The following is a 19,598-nucleotide window of genomic DNA, read 5'->3' as shown; positions in this document are numbered from 1 at the left end:
CTCACTGACAGGACAAACTGAGAAGTAATCATTAACATAAATGGATAGAGAAGTGGAATTTGAAACAAGAAAAGTCCTTCGCTTTTGTAAATCAATTGAACTATGTTACACCAGTTAATTTACAAAGAATGGGAGACCTGTGATTCTCACTCTCTCTCTCTCTTTCTCTTAATAGCTTATTTAATAAATAATGGGAGATTGAATAAGAACAGACAACGCTAGACCTACTATGAAGAAAAGAGACTTTTCCAAGGACTCAGAAAAGGGACTTTTCTTAAAGGAATCAGCATTAATCGTTAGTATCTAGTTCATGAACTTCCGGCAATTCGGAGCTTTGCAGTGACATGGAACTTTGCATTCATCCCCTTCATCAGGATCAAAAAGATAGTCATACCTGCAAGCCATATCACACAGGTTCGAACTTGAGACTAAATAAAATTTGTTAAATCTAATAACAAACAGACAAATGAATGTTCAACTCGATAATTTTGGGTAGTCAACTAGCAACGTGTTAGCATGATGTTTACCGTGGCAGAAATAAGGCCTATTGGATGCCTGGAAATTCCATAAATTTCCCGTTTCAGATTTTCTGAAAAGACAGCTAAGTGATGAAGAGAAGGAATACATTGTTTAAAAAATTTGTCTACAATGTTTGAGGATATTCTTTTTCTCAGACATCTTGAAGGATGAGAGAGCTTCATATTTTTCTATTTGGAAAGATTTTGATGAGGTTTCCAATATCCATTTGATTCAAATGGAACCAAACTAGACCCTCCAAAACCAAACCAAATTAAATTCATATTTTAAATTGCATATAAATTTTATCATGTATAATTTGTTTAAATATCAAACTAAATAAACTGAGAGAATAAAAATTAGAATTAATTGAACTTTGTCAAACTATATGGTTTCAATGTGGTAGAGTTTCAAATTATGATAACAACCAAATCAAGATTTTAACAAAAAGATTAGATTGTGTCTGGTTTTTCATTTAACCAAATATTGGACATGTTAGATATAGATTTGTTATAATATTTAAAATTTCAAATTATAGAAACAAATTCCCTTAAAACTCACCAAATAATTAGGTTATGGCAAAACCAAGATCATTTTAGACTATTTAATTTGTAATCAGTTTAGTACTGACGCAAATTTCAGTATGAGATATTCTCATTAGCGACGTCGGATTGGGTTAGTGGAATGTTTTAGTACTTAGGAGTTCCATAATCCTCCCTCTCCCCATGTGTTCCCTTCTCTCTTGATCCTTTCCCTCGCTTACCTTCTTCATGTGGCACCACATCGTTCATGTGCTGCTGACACCCACCAATACAAGACATCTCATTTTTGAGATATTTAGATTTCACTCCCGATTCCTTTTTATTTACTTTGCTTATGTCATAAAAATTTATGCTTATATTTCACTTTTATAGTTGTCTAAGCAATTAAAATTTTCTTAATGATTTTTCTTATATCATGATTTTGTAATTGTTTATTAGTGTGTAAATCTTGTTCAGTAAGTACCAAAAAAATTGTCACAACCATTGAGAGTTCCATATCATGCTAATGGCCATAGAGACCCACTTGGGGCGTGACAAAGAACAACAACATCAATCCAAAATATTATATAGAATAGTACTAAAATTGGCCTCAAGTAAGCGAAGGACACATGGAATCTCATCTTATGTTCCTATCACCAAACAAGATTTCATGTTTTTCATTTGAGTCTAAACTGCATTTGTTTTGTCAAACTGAAGAAGTTTATAATTTTTAGGAATAAGAAATTTCTCTCTTGAGTTTCCAATTCCAAGATAAGTAAAATTATTGTTAGCCAAATAGGGCATATGTTTGTCCACCGAACCAGTGACTACTGCTATAAGCATCATTTTAATCATAACATCCTGCTAATGTGTGCAGCATCAAAAAAATATTTTTGGGAAGAGACACCAAGGCCACACAATTTCAGAGGAAAGAAGGCTTCAATATTTTCTCAAAGAGCATGAATTTTGGGAGGTGGTCTTTAAACTTTCTATATAGTAAACAACATTAATTTTCCATGGTTCTCAGAACATCAACCAAAAGGTAAATATGATTTCTTTTGGAAGAGTTAGCCATAAATTGAACAATAGAATTAGTTTCATAAGTATGTCTATAGAAACAGCTAGTGTGGAATAATATTAGCATGCAACATATGAGCATTTGATAATATCATGAGTTCAATTAGGGATGCACTGCATAGAAGCAATATAATAATAGAGCTCAATGGTGGGATAAGTTTCATCTAATCAACCCCAAATTGTTGGGACCAACAACTACATGATGATGATGATGATGGAGCACAGGAAATTTGATAATTATCATGCTCATAAAGCGTACAAGTGTAAGGAAACATGAAATACAGAAATATCCTAAATGTAAATGTTTGCAGATACAAAAATGAACTTACGTTAGTTCTTCACCAGGAGAAACATTTGTTTTAGCTATCAAAACAATTCGGCTTTCATCGTCACCAACACTCATGATCCTAGCATAGCAATTGGGCATGCACTGCATAGAAGTAACAATTCTTTTGTTATCGCTACTCTGCTTTGATTCAATAAAAGATTATCCTATCAAACATATGGCTCACTGAATGGTTAATCAAGCGTGCTATGTTTCCTTTATTTGTTGCATCAACCACCACTTCTTCACTGATCTTAAAAAACTGTAAGACAAATGAATATATTAGATAATAAACATTAAACTGCTAGGATATTATAGTATTATGGGCGGTGTAGAGTAAATCAAGATGATCTTACAGTACTTGAATGAATAACGAGGGGGAAGGGGAGGGAAAGCAACACAAAATTGTACGAGTGATCTGTGATCACTTGTAATTTTGTGATCTTTTATCTCTCCCTCTCCCCTTTTAACTTTCAACACAACTAAGTCTCATAGCTGATGAGCAATATAGATAAACGTTCTTCCACTATATGAAAAATGAGAGCATTCAGAATTGGAGACAAGGTTTACCGTAAGTTCACACAAATCACACTTACCATTCATAAAATCAATTAACATTACAGATTCTGGCCATCAGAGCCATAGTTAATCAGTTGGCACTTTTGAATTGACAGAGAAGCAACATTACTAAAATGCTTTGCTTGCAAGTTCACACTACAATCTGAGAGAAGATAATCATTGTATCTGTACTCCCTACTTCTCAAAGCCAGTAGGGTGAAAACAAACTCCTTGATCATTGTGCAATCTTTAAAAGCATAACAATAGATTTGAGGATCAAACTTATCGAATAATCTTCCTCTTCATAGATGACTTTTTCTGGTGTGTGTGCATGTGTGTCGCATGCACAAGAGATAGAATTAATAAAAGAATACATAGAAAATTAGTGCATGGATTGATTACTGTTTTTATTTGTTTTGAGGTAAGCATGTCCATTACATGATTGGTTTTATATACAATCCTAAGCGAAAAAGGGTTTCTTATGATGATCAGAGAAGTCTCAGACAAGGCCATCTCACAACTGATAATTCACACCTGCTAGGCTAAATGCTATTGTAGAAGAACAACAAAAGTTTTAAAAAATAAAAAATAAATCTTAGATGCTGCACGGACCACATTGAGTTATCAGATTTTACTGGCCACATAGATCACATTATGGTTAAACCTCAAACAGACAAACAACCCGTATAGAACATTTAAACTATGTAGGCTCCATCAAAAGTGCAAGATGAATCTCCAAGAAGTATCCAACTATAAAGATCACAAACCTAACTACAACCAAAACTCTTAGAAACCTCTAAAAAAAAGAGCAGTCCAGTGCATATGAAGCTCCTGCCAATATGGGATCCCAAGGAAGGGTCTATTGTATGTAGCCATCATAAGAAAAAAAAAAAAACCAGGATGATTAACAATATGGCAAATAGTTCACCTCTAACTAAATAAAAATTTAGTTAACTCAAATGGCAAATATTTAACAAATTACATAAGGCCACAATGATTTTCAAATTTGAAGCAAACATATATTTACACTTTCGTTTTTTTTTTCATTACAAAATTTAGCATTGCATACATACCCCTTCTAAAATTTTCAAATCTCTCATAAATGCCATTAGTTTGAATTAAACTTAAGTTAATGATGCTTGGTTAAAATTATATCCCAAAACGCATCTATTTTAAGATTATTTGAGTTCTTTTTTCCCTCTCCTCTTCTCATTTTAATTTTATCATATGTTTAATAATCTTTTCATATTCAAATATTCTTCCGAATGTTCAAATGCCATTTCAAAAAACCTTTGTAAAAATATCAAAAAGCAATCTAATTCAAAATATTTCATTATGTTTAAAAGTTAAAAGGGAAATATTTTTTATTGTCATCATTTTTTATTATTTTAAGAAAGAAAAACTCTCTAATGTCATATAAGTGAAGTGGAAAAAAATGCAATTTTTTCTTATAGAATAAAAGTTAAAAACATAAATAAGGAAAATAAGAGTTGTGCAAGTACCAGATTACTTATTCAACTTACCAAACAACAAACATGTTTACAAACGAAGATAATTCATGCAAAAAAAATCAAAGTGATCAAACAATATCATAAATATGTAGTATTAATGTCAGTGATTACTCAAGAACATCATATCAACAGATAACTGCCATACATCTTAGAATAAACTGTTGATCGGTGCATGCTGCTTAATCATGTTATGAATAACAGCCCAAGCAAATGGTTTCCTTTAATTTTAATAAAGTAGTTTCACGAGAGAAATATATCATAGATTGTTGATTGGTGCATGCTGCTTAATCATGTTATGAATAAAAGCCCAGGCAAATGGTTTCCTTTAATTTTAATAAAGTAGTTTCACGAGAGAACTATATCATAGACTATTATGCCATTTAATAGTATTAAAGATTACAGGAAATAACAGTTTGCGCATTAGTTTAAAAAGATATGAGAATATTAAAAATGATTCTCTTGTGAGATTTTTTGGACTAGCAAATGACAGAAGATAAAGATGGTAGAAAGGGAAGAAAGAATGCTCACATAGCAACCCTTTCCCTCCAACCGGTATCGTACTTCTCTCAGGTCTGCAACACTACGCCTGACCTGTTCACCGCGATATTCAATAACCTGGCAATAGTTCACCAGTTGTTAGTTTAATCAAATCATTCTCATGTCCTATGAAATTCAATGATGTTAAATGCTCAACATTATAAAATGACACATAGAATGTTACATGTCTATTTATGCATCTATGCCTTCGAATATCATGTACAATCACCGAGGGTATGTTTGGTAGAGTGCAATAGGAATGCTTCATTCCCTATGCGATTCAATGTTTTGATGGACATTTAGAGGAGAAATGATAATTACACAGAATATCCACCCATTGCGTGTTAAAAGGTGGAATGCTTTCAAACAAAAAAAGGTGGAATGCTTCCTTCCGCCACTACTAAATATGCTTCATTCCTCTACTACTAAATATAATTTCAAATATTAGATAGAGATAAATAAGATAAATGGATCATAAAGTATGGGTTGGGCAAACCATACAGGTTGAGGCGGGTATTGGGCAAGTCAATTGGACCAAGCGCGACGAGAGGACTGAATGTGCTAGGTAGACTTGGCATGATGAACATACCAAGAAAGCTAAGTAGTTCGAGTGGATTGCACTGACTGAGCAAACTGAGTATGTTCGACGTAACAAGCGAGGTAGAGGGCCTAGTGGATTAGAAAATTTGAATATATTTGCCATTCATGTAGGTTAGACCAAATGGATTAAGCGTATGCAACTAGCTAAATGGACCAAGAATAAAAACATCATTTCACTTGTCATACCAGTTCATTAACAGAACTGAACAACAATGGAATGAATCATTCTACTCAATGCTCGTTTTGTTCATTGCTATCAAACATAGCCTTAAAGCTTAATCAGTTAGAAGGATATATAACTTGAAGGATGGATGGTTGACAAAGGGGTGATGATTAATTTATTCTTTCGCCTGTTTGTTTGGATGAACAGATAGATAAAATGATCCATCTAAACATCTATCATTTTACTTGAAATAAGCCAAAGGATGATACCTAAATTTGATTTTTAAAAAAGAACAATAATACCCTTTCCTATATAACCTATTTTATCTCCTTTCTAATTCCATCAAACTAACTTTCATACAACAATTCAAATGAAAAAATTGTAATTAACCAACATAATCAATCAATGATATTTTTTCCTTCACAAGATTTAGCCATGGTGGCTAATCGATGTAATTCTTACATTTTTTGCCTTGACTGATGAGGTGTGCTACAGATGTCTTGCGGCTATAATGAGATGGCTGGTTACTTTTGATCCACAATTAGGAATTACAACCATGGATTTCATTTCCACACAAAAATAACATGAAGTGGTTGCAAATTAGTTGATTCAGAACATACCCAAATGTAATTATAAGTAATCTCATTAATTGTTATTAAAAGACCTAGTTCTTCAGATAATTGAATAACAAAGATTGTCTGAGCATACCATCTCTCCTTCTTGAATGTTCCGACAAGCAAATAAGCCCCATCCATGTATCCCGGATCTGCCAAAACAAACTCTACTATATTCTGTTGACTATAAACATAAGCACAATAAAGAGCAGATCAGTTGCTAACTTGCTATAATATTATCATGTATGCAAATGTAGGCTGGTTCATTGCCAGTGTTACCTGCAAGTGGTACAGACGTTTCCTGAATGAAGAAAACAGCTCTGGATCCTTCTCTTCCTGGATAGACGAAACATGAGATGCCGCACATATCTCAGTTCAATTAAAGCATTGTTTGAACATAAAGGCAATAAAGTTGTAACACAAGGAGAAAAAAGGACCATTACCCTAGGTGAATTTAAACTGTGAACCATGTCTAAAGAATGATGAGAAGGTCCTCTTACACGGTGTGGGATGGCATCTTCATGTTTCCTCTGAAAAGAAGAAAATGCAAAAATAAACTTATATAGGGGGTGGTTATGCATCAACCAAGAACATATGCTGCAGTTATTTGCTAGAATAATGCCAACATACCAACAAGTAGTTGAGGATCAAACGCATGATACAGAATGGGAGTTTAACCCGTAGAAGATGTAAAATGAAATGATAATATCAAATATACTTAGCAAACATTTTAAAACTACTAATGTATTATTAGTTCATATTTCCAATAGATGTCAAACAAGTTCAAGCAACTTGAAATGTCTCTCCCTCTATCTTTGTCTTTACAGGAATACCTTTGACTTTATTGATTCATCTTCAACATTATATAGAGACTATGATACTAGCCAAATACAGGAACAGTTATCCTTAGTGTTCTATATTATTTGATAATACTGTTAACTCCTTGATGAGTAGTGCATTGTTTTCAAGTGAACACAAATGTCTATTCTTTCTCAAATTCATTTATCACAACTAAATAAAAAAATGAATTATACTCATGTGACATGGGCTATTTTGAATTATGTGATAAATAATTGAAAAACTGCAAAGCAATAAACTGCGTTTTGAAAACAAAAATAACAAGGTTCCACTGTGAAAAACCTCAGATTCTATCCTTCCATATGCAAGACACCTCGCAACAGATGGAGTTTCAGCATTTTGAATCGGGATGCTTGAATTATGAAGATGGCCTTTTCTAATCAGTCTTGAACCAGTCTGCTTTTCGTTATGGTGATTCATCTTTTTGGAAGAAAAGACTCCTTGAGGAGTATGAATAACCAAACAATTATCTGGATTTGGAACACTGTCAAAACATAAGAAAAAATGTTATAAGAGCAGAGGAATGCTTCAAATTAAGATAGTTATGGTGAAACAGAAAAAAGAGTGGCTATATATAACAAAGAAAAATTGCTGTGTATATATTTTTATTGACCAACATAAGTGATACTTCAGAACAGCACATTCAGTTTAGATAAAGATTAACAGTTGAAAAAGTAAAAAAAAGTTTACCGATGATGAGCACAGTAAGAAATCTTCTTTGTTGTCTGCTTCCCATTTTTTTCCAAGCAGCGCAACTGTAATTCACAAATGGAGATTATTAATCAAAATTATATTTTGTGTTGGCACGGCAGATATAAGACTTCAATTGCATATCAAACAGAAGGTTGACATAAATGGTTTAGATGAGGAAACATCAGTAGGTACTTGAAGAATGAAGATCTCATTTCAGAGATCTGTTATTTTGTGTACAAATTTTCTTCAACCACAGTGTTTAGAAAATAAGACAAAGAAAGTGACGCTATAATTGCTTTTTTGCTACAGTATGTTAATTGAGAACAAAAGGTACATAATGAGCTACTCAATGTGCAGGCATATGGTTTCATCAAATTCCAGACAATAAAGAAAAATACAATACAGAATATAGTAGCAAGCCCTTTTTTTGAATTCTCAAAGATGGAAAGACAGAGCTCATACAGTCATACACAGAGTGATGCTTCGCATGATACTTCTCTTGTGAAATTCATCAAGAAGGCTAAAAATGGCATTTTCCTCAGACTGATCTCTTTTTTTTTTTGGATGGGATTCAATCAGTCATCAAACACAAACCTATCTTACTTTAGTGTGTATTGACAATATATGGCGAATTGTACCTCCATACATTTGAAAATCCAGACTCTTAAAATAAACATGACTAAGCATTGAGACTATTGCCCCCTCCCTTTTTAAATATTGCAAGCATTGTTGGTTCCAAGTATATCCTTTCTATATGAAAGAATTTTACTTTATTTCAGGGATAAACCTAAATCAACAAAGCAACATTTTCGTTTATCAAAAACAAATTGAAGTAGTAGAAGATACCCATATCAATAGCATAAAACATATAAATCTTAAACATTACTAGGCCCATAATTGTTTTGAGGATAACACCAGATTAAATAGCCCATATCAGTGTTCATAACTTGGGATAATAGCATAAAAGATGACAGTGCAAAATTAGAAGAGATAAATTTGTGCAATCAGAAGATTCTTGTTTGAGATAATTTGTCTATGACTTGTATTGACAAAGATTTCCTTCACACAAGAAATACTGATGAAGGTTCAGATATGGAATAATGGCATAAAGAGAACGAAGTGGGAAATGAGAAGAGATAATCATGTAATAAGATTCTTGTTTGTGATAATTCCACTATTACTTATTTACCTTCATGCAAGAAAAACCAATCGTGATTAATTGATGTCTTCATGAATTTTATCCCTATATTATCATTAGTAATTTCAAATTAATTTAATTATTTTTTATCAACTAATATTTTCTTCGATCTTCCTCTACCTCTTGTACCTTCCACCCTAATCAATTCAATTCTTCTAATTGTAGAATATATTACACTTTTGAGTATGTTCATACCATCACAACATATTTTACATGTTCTATATTTTGTATCAAGAAAACAGCATTTTAATACTTGTCATACCTACAATGAAGTGCAACAAAAGTAAACTCACTGGACTCTATCCAAGAATGATTTAAGTCCTTGGCTGATACTAATATCCAAAAAGACAAAGACAGAAGACTGTTATTATAGCTAGAAAATACAATTTATGTTTGGAAGCATCTTCTGGAATAGGTTCTTCCTCTTTCAGAAACAAAGTTGTTATATCATGCTTCCAGACTTCAGACACCACACAAGTATACATGGTGGGTGTATAAAGACCTGGCATCTTTTTTGTTTAATGCTAAAACTTCACCTCATATGCAAGAAATAGAAACCATATTAAAGGTGCAAGTACCAAAGGGAACCTTTTCTAATGAGGTGATAGATCAAAATAGAAAGAGTTGATTTCTTGAAGTAGAAATTTAAGCAAAGATCTGATTGATAGATGTCTTATATAGCATTGTGCATAAATATGTTTGACTGTCAAATGTTCCATTTCGTATCCAAAGACATTATAGTTTAATTTTTAATACGCAAAATGTACAGTCATCATTTCATTCTACCTCCATGCGGTAGCCTGCTCTTGATGCACACATAGCATGATAAAAGGTGGAACACTTATAGCACTGTGTGCAAGAACCGTGCATTTGACGGCATATAACACAAACCTGCAAGAAAATTCATGTCAAAATAAGTTCAGAGATCAATTTTAATTATAAAGCTGTTGAAGAAGTAATTGAATCAAATATTTCTGTCTTTTCATAATGATATCATAACCTTAACAAACAACTCTCGTGGTATATTCAGTATGCCAACAGCTGGTTCCATTGTTTCATCACTTGCGAAAGATACTTGAGGTTGAAACCAAGCACAAGTAACATGGACCCATAACAAATCATCATCTGTTGGCTTGAGAGCACCCCCTAAACAAACCAATGAGGGAAAATTTTGAAATCAAACTGTTTATACTCCATATGGAGGCAATATGTCAAGCAGAGAACCAACAAATTAAGGTAAAAATTAAACATAAATTAGATAGGAAAACAACAAAATCCATATAATTTTTATGCCACACAATACTTTGTTAATACCTCGTTGTAAAATAGGGACATAATGGTAATATTACCTATTATAAGATGTGAAGTCTAAATCTAAAATATAAATAGGGATGCCTCGAGTATGGAACTCAAAATACTTTCTCATTAATCTCAACATGGTACTAAAGACACACTAGGTTATCCATCTATTGTCTCGACTTGAAGGTCCCTTCCTGCATTGATCAACTTCCCTTCATGACATGAGGACACCACACTGTGATGCTCATTCACAACCACAAACGTCACCCGTAACAATGTGTGACAACATGATTTTGGTCAACATCTCCCATGCGCACATGTTGCCTTTCACATGAGGCAATTTTCCATGCAAAATTTTTACTAGCTTCCAGTGTCGCCTCCTTGAGCATCGTGACTACGAGACTCACGAGCCACTGCACCCTCCCAACAAGGTGTTGCCCTCCTAACCTATAGGTGGCAACATCACCCTCCTTTTCCATAGGCACTTACAAGCAGCAAGCTGCCAAGAAGGAGCAAGGAACCTGCTGCCCCCTTTCCACAGTGTTCCTTCTTTTTAGGTTAATGCCCAAATTTCAGAAATTAAATAGTCATCTTTCTTCCAGTGCCAAGAGGCACCCTTATACTTGATAAATCCTTAAGAGATCCCCTCAATTTAAATGTTGGACTCATCAACTTCCTATTTTTCTCCTCCTATTGGGTCTCTTGCCCTTTCAAGCTCCATGACACTTACTACAAAGAAGTTGAATGGGAAAAACTAAGTTGTATGGATTTGGGTTTGGTTTATGGACCAACTAGGCTGTCAGGCATGGATTAATGCTCAGTTCTTTGCCCCCATTTGGCAGTCCATTGATCCCAGCCTCAAGAGTGCTTTCATATCTCGATCTATCTATCTGATACATTTTTTACATACCAAGAACCATGTTTGAACAGGTGACACGAGGCTTTTTAGTTCTTTGTTATACCAAGCCATGCTGACCATCTCCCATTCATCATCTTAGTGCTACTGTATATATTATTTGAGGGACTAAGAAATAGACAAAAGTTTTATTAGTAAGTATAAGGATAATGATATTGAATGAGGATAATTCAATAATAAAAATTATTTGCCTAAATATGTTAGTTATAGATGTATTGGTTGTTTCTTTGGACATAGGTTTAAAACAGATCGTAACTAGTATGTGGGTGACATCTCTCAAGTTATGATGTGATTGACAATCTCTTCCAATTGCAGCAATCAGACATGTAGATGACCATACACATTGTTCAATTCAAAGTTTTTGTTGTTGATTCCAAAGACATCTAATAGATCACTTATGATGTTAGGGCCATACAAGACTCCTCTAACAAACTCATCACCCTCATATTTCTGCATGATACCATCCAGAAAACTCAGTTCTTCAGAGGCACCTTCATTCTTATCCCTATGGAAAGTTTACAAGTGGATGTTGCGGACTTTTATCACATCTCTATCATCCTCAAATCTCATACATGTTTGGAGGAAGGGAATAATCTATTCCATTCATTTAATTAATTATTACATGGATAAATAGAACATGATATTAGAATATTTCTTAGTATGGTGTACTATTAATGTTTTTCACGAAAACAATATGGGATACTCTTTGCTTTTCCCCAACAAATATTTGATTGTACTTTCTTTATCCTTTCTTAAACCCTGGGCAAGAAAAGTATCTCCGAATCCATCAATTGTACCTTTCCTATCTATTGTCATCTCAAGAAGGGGGTACCATTGCTACTCTTTTGAGCACACTGTCTATTTTCTCCACTGATGTTAATTTTCTTTAAGTTGACTCTCTTCTTTATCTCTTCACTATAGGAGCTACTCCTTGTTCATACTCTGTCATTCATTCCTCCGACTTGTACCACTATGAACCACACCTCAACGACCTACCTTTATATGCATATAGATGAAGACTAAGGCTTAAATATGCTTCAGTGTTTCCTTTAGAATTTATAGCCATCCTATCGCCTACCATGATCCCAAATTCTGCAGTTCATTTAGACCTTCCCACTGCTCTTCACCAAGGTACTCAATGGTGCAGTACTCATTTTCTTGTTATTTATTTTATGTTGTGTTTAACCAAATACTTTTTGTCTTCTTTAGTTTCACAATCAATTCCTTACATTATCTAAAAGGCTCTTTCTGATCTGGGATGGCAGCAAACCATGGTCAAAAAAGATGGATACTTTAATGACACTTGGGAGCTAGTTGCTTTCCCCCAGAAAAGTCTATTGTGTCCTATAAGTGGGTTTTTCACCATTAACACTCTTAATGGTATTGTGGACCAAATTAGCTGTGTGGTGAAAAGATATACTCAACTTGTGGACCAGATCACTTTAATTCAACCTCTTTCTTACCTTAGCAGTTGTCTTTCACCAACACAATATCAACATGATAGCAAGCTCGCCTTAATGACTTGTTGATCTGTATAATGACCTTCATTCTCAGGAGGAAATTGGCTTAAAATACAAGCTAAAAAAGTCTATTTATATGCCGAAGCCGTCTCCATGGGACTAGTTTGGAAAAGTAGCTCAACTATTCTTCAGTTTGGAATGCTAGCATATAAGATCATTCAATATTTCACCTCACAACTGAAGTTGTATCTTTGTAAGCACTTTCAGACCAAAGATTTAAGAAATCTCAACTACTTCCTTAGCATCAAATATAAAGGTTAGCAAGGCAGGAAGAGATAAATATATCTCTCATTGGAAATATGTCATATGCTTGAGGTTAGGATGCTAGGAACCATACCAAGAGGGAATTACTAATTAATCCATGGAACTAGAGGAGAAGACTATTTAGGAAACTAAACTTCCTCATAGTTACAGACATCTAGTTTGCAGCAAGTGAGATCAGCCAACCTCTTGAGTCCATAGCTTAGGAGACAACACTGATAATTTTACAATAGCTTAAAAATGATCCCGGAAAGGTTTCCTTATTAAGATCTAGGATCCTCAGATTGTAGTGTAAGATAGCAGGATACAGTAATGATGATCGGCAGGTCTCCCATATATTGACAATCTACATCAGACTACTACATTCTTCAAGAAGATGAACTAATTTCCTAAAAGAACAAAAGCAAATTGGCATAGTCAAGCTGAGGGTAGAGTATATAGTTATATCCGTAGCTACATGTGAAACATCTGGATCAAGCAGCTGATAATGAGTTTAGGAATGCTCTCATTCGGCCAATGATGTTGTACTACAACAATCAAGGAAGCTTTGAGCCTCTAATTGATTGTTTCATAAGAGCACAAAACACATAGACATTATCAAAGAGAAGAACAAGCCACAAGATTGTTTCATCGTTTCTTAGCTACCATTCGTCAGATTTGATAATCAACTAGTAAATTTACTCATATTTGTAAGAATCTAAGTCTTCATAGTATCTTTGAACCAGCTTAAATGGAGTGTTAAGGGCCTCTTTGCAAATATGGAACTTACTTGTAAACACTACCTGTTATTAAAGCATGAAATGTAAAGTTACATTCAGGAATATAAACAGAGAAGCAGGGTTTACCTAGGGTAAGAAAACCTAATAATTTTCCCATTAATCTAGACATAATGAAAAGAGATATGCAATAAATAGAATGATCATTTAATTTTAGAAACTCATCCAAATTTATTACACCAAATAATAATTTTATGAGTGTTTATACTTAGCATCACAGACTGACATTTATTATAAAGTATGAAGGGGCTCTCTGCTATAATGTTATAGAGCACTAAGAAATCAACTAACCCAAAAGATGATACCTTTTATACATCACCAAGAAATCAAGTAGCCCAAAAGATGATACCTTTTATAGGGCAAAGGCAGCAATCCCGCTTTTGATCAGGTGTTTCACATGCTCGGCAAATCCAAGATGTGAAATCTTGTTTTCCTCTTACTCCATAACATTCTTGGTGGACAGCTATTTGGCATCTGACGTTAGCAAGATATTGGTAATTTTGGCAGTTTTCTTTTTTTTACGTATAGTAATAAAGAAAATCTAAGTTTTAAATTAGTATTAGAATCATGCTGTGTCATCAAAATTTACCTAATACAAATTATTATTTTGTTATAATCCCAGTCTTCAACCCATCTGCAGATTGCGCATCGTTCAGTTGTCCATTTCAAGTGTACTGGATCATATGCTTCTGAGAAAAATAATCCAGAACCATCAGTTACGGATTCAGTTGAACTTCTGAAAGAGGCATCTTAATTCAACCTGGTGACAGAGGAAGGTAAAGGAAAAATACTAGGAAAATAATGCACCTTGCAGGAAAGCAAGCAGCTTTTGTTTCCTTTCTTTTGCAGATGCCCGTTTAGTGTGATTCGCAGAAACTATATTGGAATGATAACGATCTAACTGCAAATTAAGACATTTGTAATGTTTGTTAAAATTGCTTATGCTATTCAGACAGCTTGTCTTTGTAACACTACCAGATTATAGGGTGTTCTATATTCATGGATCTCAGTCAATACAAGTTAATCATGCAATTGAGGAAATCACATCTGGCCAATCAGAGAAATATTTAGTCCTATAAAACAATATTATTATCCCTATGACTGGAAAGTTTTAAGTACAAACCCATTTTCCCAATGCCATATTTGTACTTCTAACTTTGACACTGGACCTCCAATTTTTAGTTTTTGATCCAGTATGCCTCTCCCATTCAGAAAGCATAAACTTCTTCCCTTTGCAATAGCTACAGCAGCATGAAACACTGCTCAAAATGCAGAAGGAAATATATCACAAGAACGATCCCAATAAGAGTGCATATTCAGTAGAACCATAAATCATTTAAAATAAGAAAATAAATGGAATATACATGATTAAAGAAACAACACATTAATAACAGAACAAGCATAGACAAACTGCAATGCTGTGGTCTACCTAATAAAAAGAATAAACTAGTTAGTAAATCCATGCAGGTAAAGAGTCGTAATGGGCACAGCATTTATTTTTTCTTCTTTTTTTGGGGAACCAGTGTGCTAAAAAATCTCAAATGACCTACAGAAAGAGTACATCTTAAGTTATAGCAGGTATGACAAGAGGTAATAATAAAGACAAGAAGTCCAAAAGCTCAAGGTCCACAGGAAGAGGTTGATTGAAAGTCCAAGAGATCATAGTGGACCAGGAGCTTGGCAGATTGACAAGAAGTCCAAAAGCTCAAGGTTGACCAAAAGAATGATTGGAAGCCCAAGAGGTCAAGCTTGACTAGAAACTAATAATCGTGAAGTAGGAATCATATGATCAAGTGGATTGTTGAATTGAATACTCGAATATATGTGAGTTAAGAGATTACAAGAGACTATAATTTTGATTATTTTATGGGTTGAGTCTACCCAGAGGTTTGTGCAACCAAAAGAAACATGTGTTTAGGGTTGTATTTGGCATTTCAGGTCAATCTTGAGTTAAGTCAGAATTGTCGAGCAGATTGATCAAGTTTTGCCATAAATCAGATTAGATGCCTACATGTTTAGCTCTGGTAAGTATATCCCCTCCATGCCAAAACAGCAAATTGTCACTTTATCAAACGCTAGTTTGGTGTCTCTCCCACTGTTATGACTGCAGCTGTTCAGAAGACAGGCAGCATTAGCTTCTAAACTCAAAATGAGAAAATTTAAATAGCATAGTTCATATTTTGGCAGGAATTAAAATGTAAGCACCCACCTAATTTGTAAGTAATTCTTCTCTGCATCTGATAGTGCAAACTTTGATTTGCAGCTGGAGCAAAAGTAATTGTTCTACAGATGTAAAACAATTACAAGATGAGTCCATGACTGATGAATCTCATTTTCACATCATTCAACATCATTATGTGTTTTGGAACTTCAATCAAAAAAGAAAACTTCAATAGCCCATATGCCTTCTTAGAGGTTTTCCAACAGCAAACCAGATATTACAAGAACAAATTTCAGATTCATGAAAACGCAATTAGAACTGTTCTCTGCTATGGCATGAAAATACTTTAAATGACTTTTTTGCAGCAAAGCATGAAAAAAAAAACTGTTCTCTGTTATGGCATAGAATTTACCGATCTCCCACCAACTTGATGATGTAAAATCTTCTTGCATACTCCACAGTATCGTTTTGGGGTAGATAACTGTTCAAAGGAAACAAAATTGCGCCACCAGTATAATTAATCAAAACTTCTTAAGGATAGATAAAAAATATGGTATTTAAATTCACAGTAAATAGTGATTTATTCACAGCATAAAGAAACAAAAAAATGAGAACCTTTAACCGTACCGTATATCACTCATAAGCTATATCTCTGATCCACTAATAAGAAGAAAAATAACAAGTAATAAAAAGAGAAACGTGTGGTATTAACCCCAATATTTTGGTTGATCTCGGAGCATACAAGGGAGTGTTTAGATATGAAACATGAATGGCAGTCCCTGTAAACCACAAGTTAGGAAGGCTGCCAAGCAAGAAAAACAGTGGTATTATTAACAAACCAATTCCTAAACTAAGTTGCATGATAAAAATTAAAAAGAAATAACAGAAACAGAAACTTAAAAACTAAAATACTTGATGGATCACAATAACAAAAAGGTTTTTACAGAAGTCCTTTTCCAAACCTTGATTGCGTAAACTGAAAAGAAAATAAATATAAATATTACATTTGCAGGAGAATTTATCTCCAGGTAATGATTTGAGGTTCAATGAAATCTCTATGGTGGTTGCGAGCAGGAAAGTCAACCTAGTGCTTAAGCTATGCCAGTTTCTAAGCACGTGTGACTGTCAGTAGTAAAGATGGGTGGATGACATGAGGTCCATCAAATAACCACATTCCACAATTGATAGAGGTGGTATGGTAAAGTGTTTAGGTGTCTACTGAAATAATTCAATATTAAAACACAATAGAAACAATTTTAGCAAGCTCTATACTGGGTAAATGGTTTCTACTCTGTAATAGTGGCAAGAAAACCATTAGTTGATCAGACTGTTACAATATAGTATATTTTCAAGCTCATCTACAAGCTTTACATGGTAAAATGCTAATGTGCATGATTAGAAAACATGAATTGTTTTTATGGTGGGCATCTAAGTCAGAACAAAAAGGTATTATGTTCTTAAGCTGAAACAATGACTTGCCTTGGTATCTGATTGGCACTCCTGCTCATTGTTTGAGCTAGTTGCCTCCTTGATGCTAGTAGAGTAAGGAGGTTCGCCACTTGAACTAATCACATTACCCTCCATGTTGAAGAAGCCATGTTCAGCTAGGAAGGCCTCCTCTATGGCTGCCTTTAGCTCGCTAAGTTTGGATGTATGCAATTCAGTCTGCCCTTGGAACCTGCAATGCAACTTATATTTGAAGACTAATGACAAAATTGCCCCCCCCCCCTTCCCCCTCTCTAAATTTGAACACTGACCTGTCTACAAAATCAACGAAAGGAAAAACAGTCTCCTGTTTCACCCATGCATACTCCTGATCAAAGTCAATATCTTTGTTACAAATGCTGGCACAAGCAAGTGTATAAATGGCAAAATAAGAATAACACAGAGATTAACCAACCCTCTCATTCCTACTCTCCTGTTTACCAAAGAGCATTATAGAGATGGCTCCAGAGATGCAGGCATTTGAAGATTGTACCAGACCTTGCTGCACTGGATCAATTACCATTGCAGGCCATACAGCAGAGTCTCTTCCCAACTTAGCCCAAACAACATCTCCACAAGCAAACTCATCAGGTTGAATGTTAGTCTTCCTCTGTTTCTTAGTTTCCTTCACTGACTTCTCTTTAACTGCCTTTGGCTTACATACGTAACTAGGTTGATCACGCACCTGTGCAAATCTTCCATTTCTTTCTTTGAAACCCTCTTGGAGATATGTCGAAGAATTTCTTAACAAAGAGTACTTTTTCAAGCCAATATTTCTGCATGCAAGGTATCTTTCTTCTTCGTCGTACACCGAAACCGAATTGGGCAACACTGAACCAAAGCTACTTTCAAAATCAGGGTCCGACGCTGTTGCCTTGGGCTTCTCCTTCTTCCAAGGGTCAATCAGAACCGAGTCATTGAACCTGGAAGGCAGCACCTGTGCGCGGCCACTCGACGTCTTCCGAACCACCGGCGGTCTGACCTCCTGACGTGTCGGTCCCATCTTCCCCTTCCGCCCGTTCCGCGTCGCCGAATACCTCTCTGCGGAGCAGCATGAGGAATCACCGCACCTGTAAGAATTCACCGTGGCGGCGGTGGTGGCGGCGTCCTCCTCCCAGCCCTCGAGTCTCCGCGCGAAACCGAAGGGAAAGTAAGGGAAGTCGGAGGCCGCGGCGACGTGACCCAGAACCTCGAGAGGGAAGGATTCCAACTCCCTCCGCCTTTTCCGCCTCCTCCAACCCCCATCCCCGTCGCCGTCGCCCGCCGAGACCTCGGCATTGCACCGCTTGAGGGTCGGCATTAGCGCCCTCTGGCTCCTCTTTATGATCATCCCCCCACCCCCCTGCGCGACGGAAAACCCTAATCCCACCACCAAACTCACGGAGATCCGCGACGAAATTCCTCTCCGCGGCCTTCCCGATCACCCCCCGAACCCCTAGCGGCCGTCCAGAATTGGGGCTAGGGCTCGAACGAAAGCGCCGGCGCGATACAACAAAAAAAGAGAAGACGAGGGCAGCGGAGGATAGCTCATCTGTTCAAATAAATTCCAAATCGAAATGCGCAAAGGAACACGAAGATCTTACCGTCTCACAATTATATTCCTTTAACAGAACAATTAATTTTCCACTCTATTTTTCGCCTCTTTTGTTTTATTTTATTTCTCCGCCCCGCTCCCCTTCCTCATCGCGTCTGGTTTGGTCTAGTCGTTGGGCTGGATGAAGAAAAGGAGCGCAGCGCGAGGCGTAGCCGAATCTTGGCAGCCTCCTTTCTCCGGATTTGACACGATTGAACTCGTGCTCTGCCCAATTGTTTATGGCGGATTGAAACAGAATTCGTAACTAGCGTTGGGGCAACAATTTTCATGCCATGGCTGCTTCATGTTCATGTTCATGTTCGAGGAAGGACTGAAGGCTTTGCAGTTCCATTTCAACGTACGAATCGCTTCTTTGATTTTGATTTGATTTGATTTTTTTTTCTTTTGTTCCTTTCGCAACGGGGGAGAAAGAGAA

The 19,598-nt window shown here is 35.5% G+C and overlaps 1 protein-coding gene across 1 annotated transcript; it reads right to left on the bottom strand.

Moving 5' to 3' along the window:
* Window positions 1-85: 85 nt before the first annotated feature.
* LOC141838635 (histone-lysine N-methyltransferase ATX4-like) lies at window positions 86-18,919 on the bottom strand. The gene is made up of 21 exons (XM_074726164.1): window positions 18,005-18,919; window positions 17,862-17,917; window positions 17,584-17,782; window positions 16,517-16,585; window positions 16,153-16,226; window positions 15,955-16,053; window positions 15,067-15,202; window positions 14,751-14,844; window positions 14,533-14,632; window positions 14,293-14,417; window positions 10,172-10,317; window positions 9,958-10,062; window positions 7,971-8,035; window positions 7,563-7,764; window positions 6,866-6,952; window positions 6,702-6,758; window positions 6,517-6,606; window positions 5,037-5,123; window positions 2,627-2,701; window positions 2,444-2,544; window positions 86-394 (listed from the first exon to the last, which is right to left on the bottom strand). The coding sequence occupies exons 1-21, from the start codon at window positions 18,917-18,919 to the stop codon at window positions 304-306; spliced, it is 2,973 nt and encodes a 990-aa protein (XP_074582265.1). The 3' UTR covers window positions 86-303.
* Window positions 18,920-19,598: the final 679 nt, after the last annotated feature.

Source organism: Curcuma longa, chromosome 11, assembly GCF_044706935.1.
Source record: "Curcuma longa cultivar G26 ecotype Majalengka, Jawa Barat chromosome 11, ITB_CL_G26_1.1, whole genome shotgun sequence".
Classification (NCBI taxonomy): Eukaryota; Viridiplantae; Streptophyta; class Magnoliopsida; order Zingiberales; family Zingiberaceae; genus Curcuma; species Curcuma longa.
The sequence above is the reverse complement of the archived record's forward strand: the minus strand, read 5'-3'. Positions and strand labels throughout refer to the sequence as shown.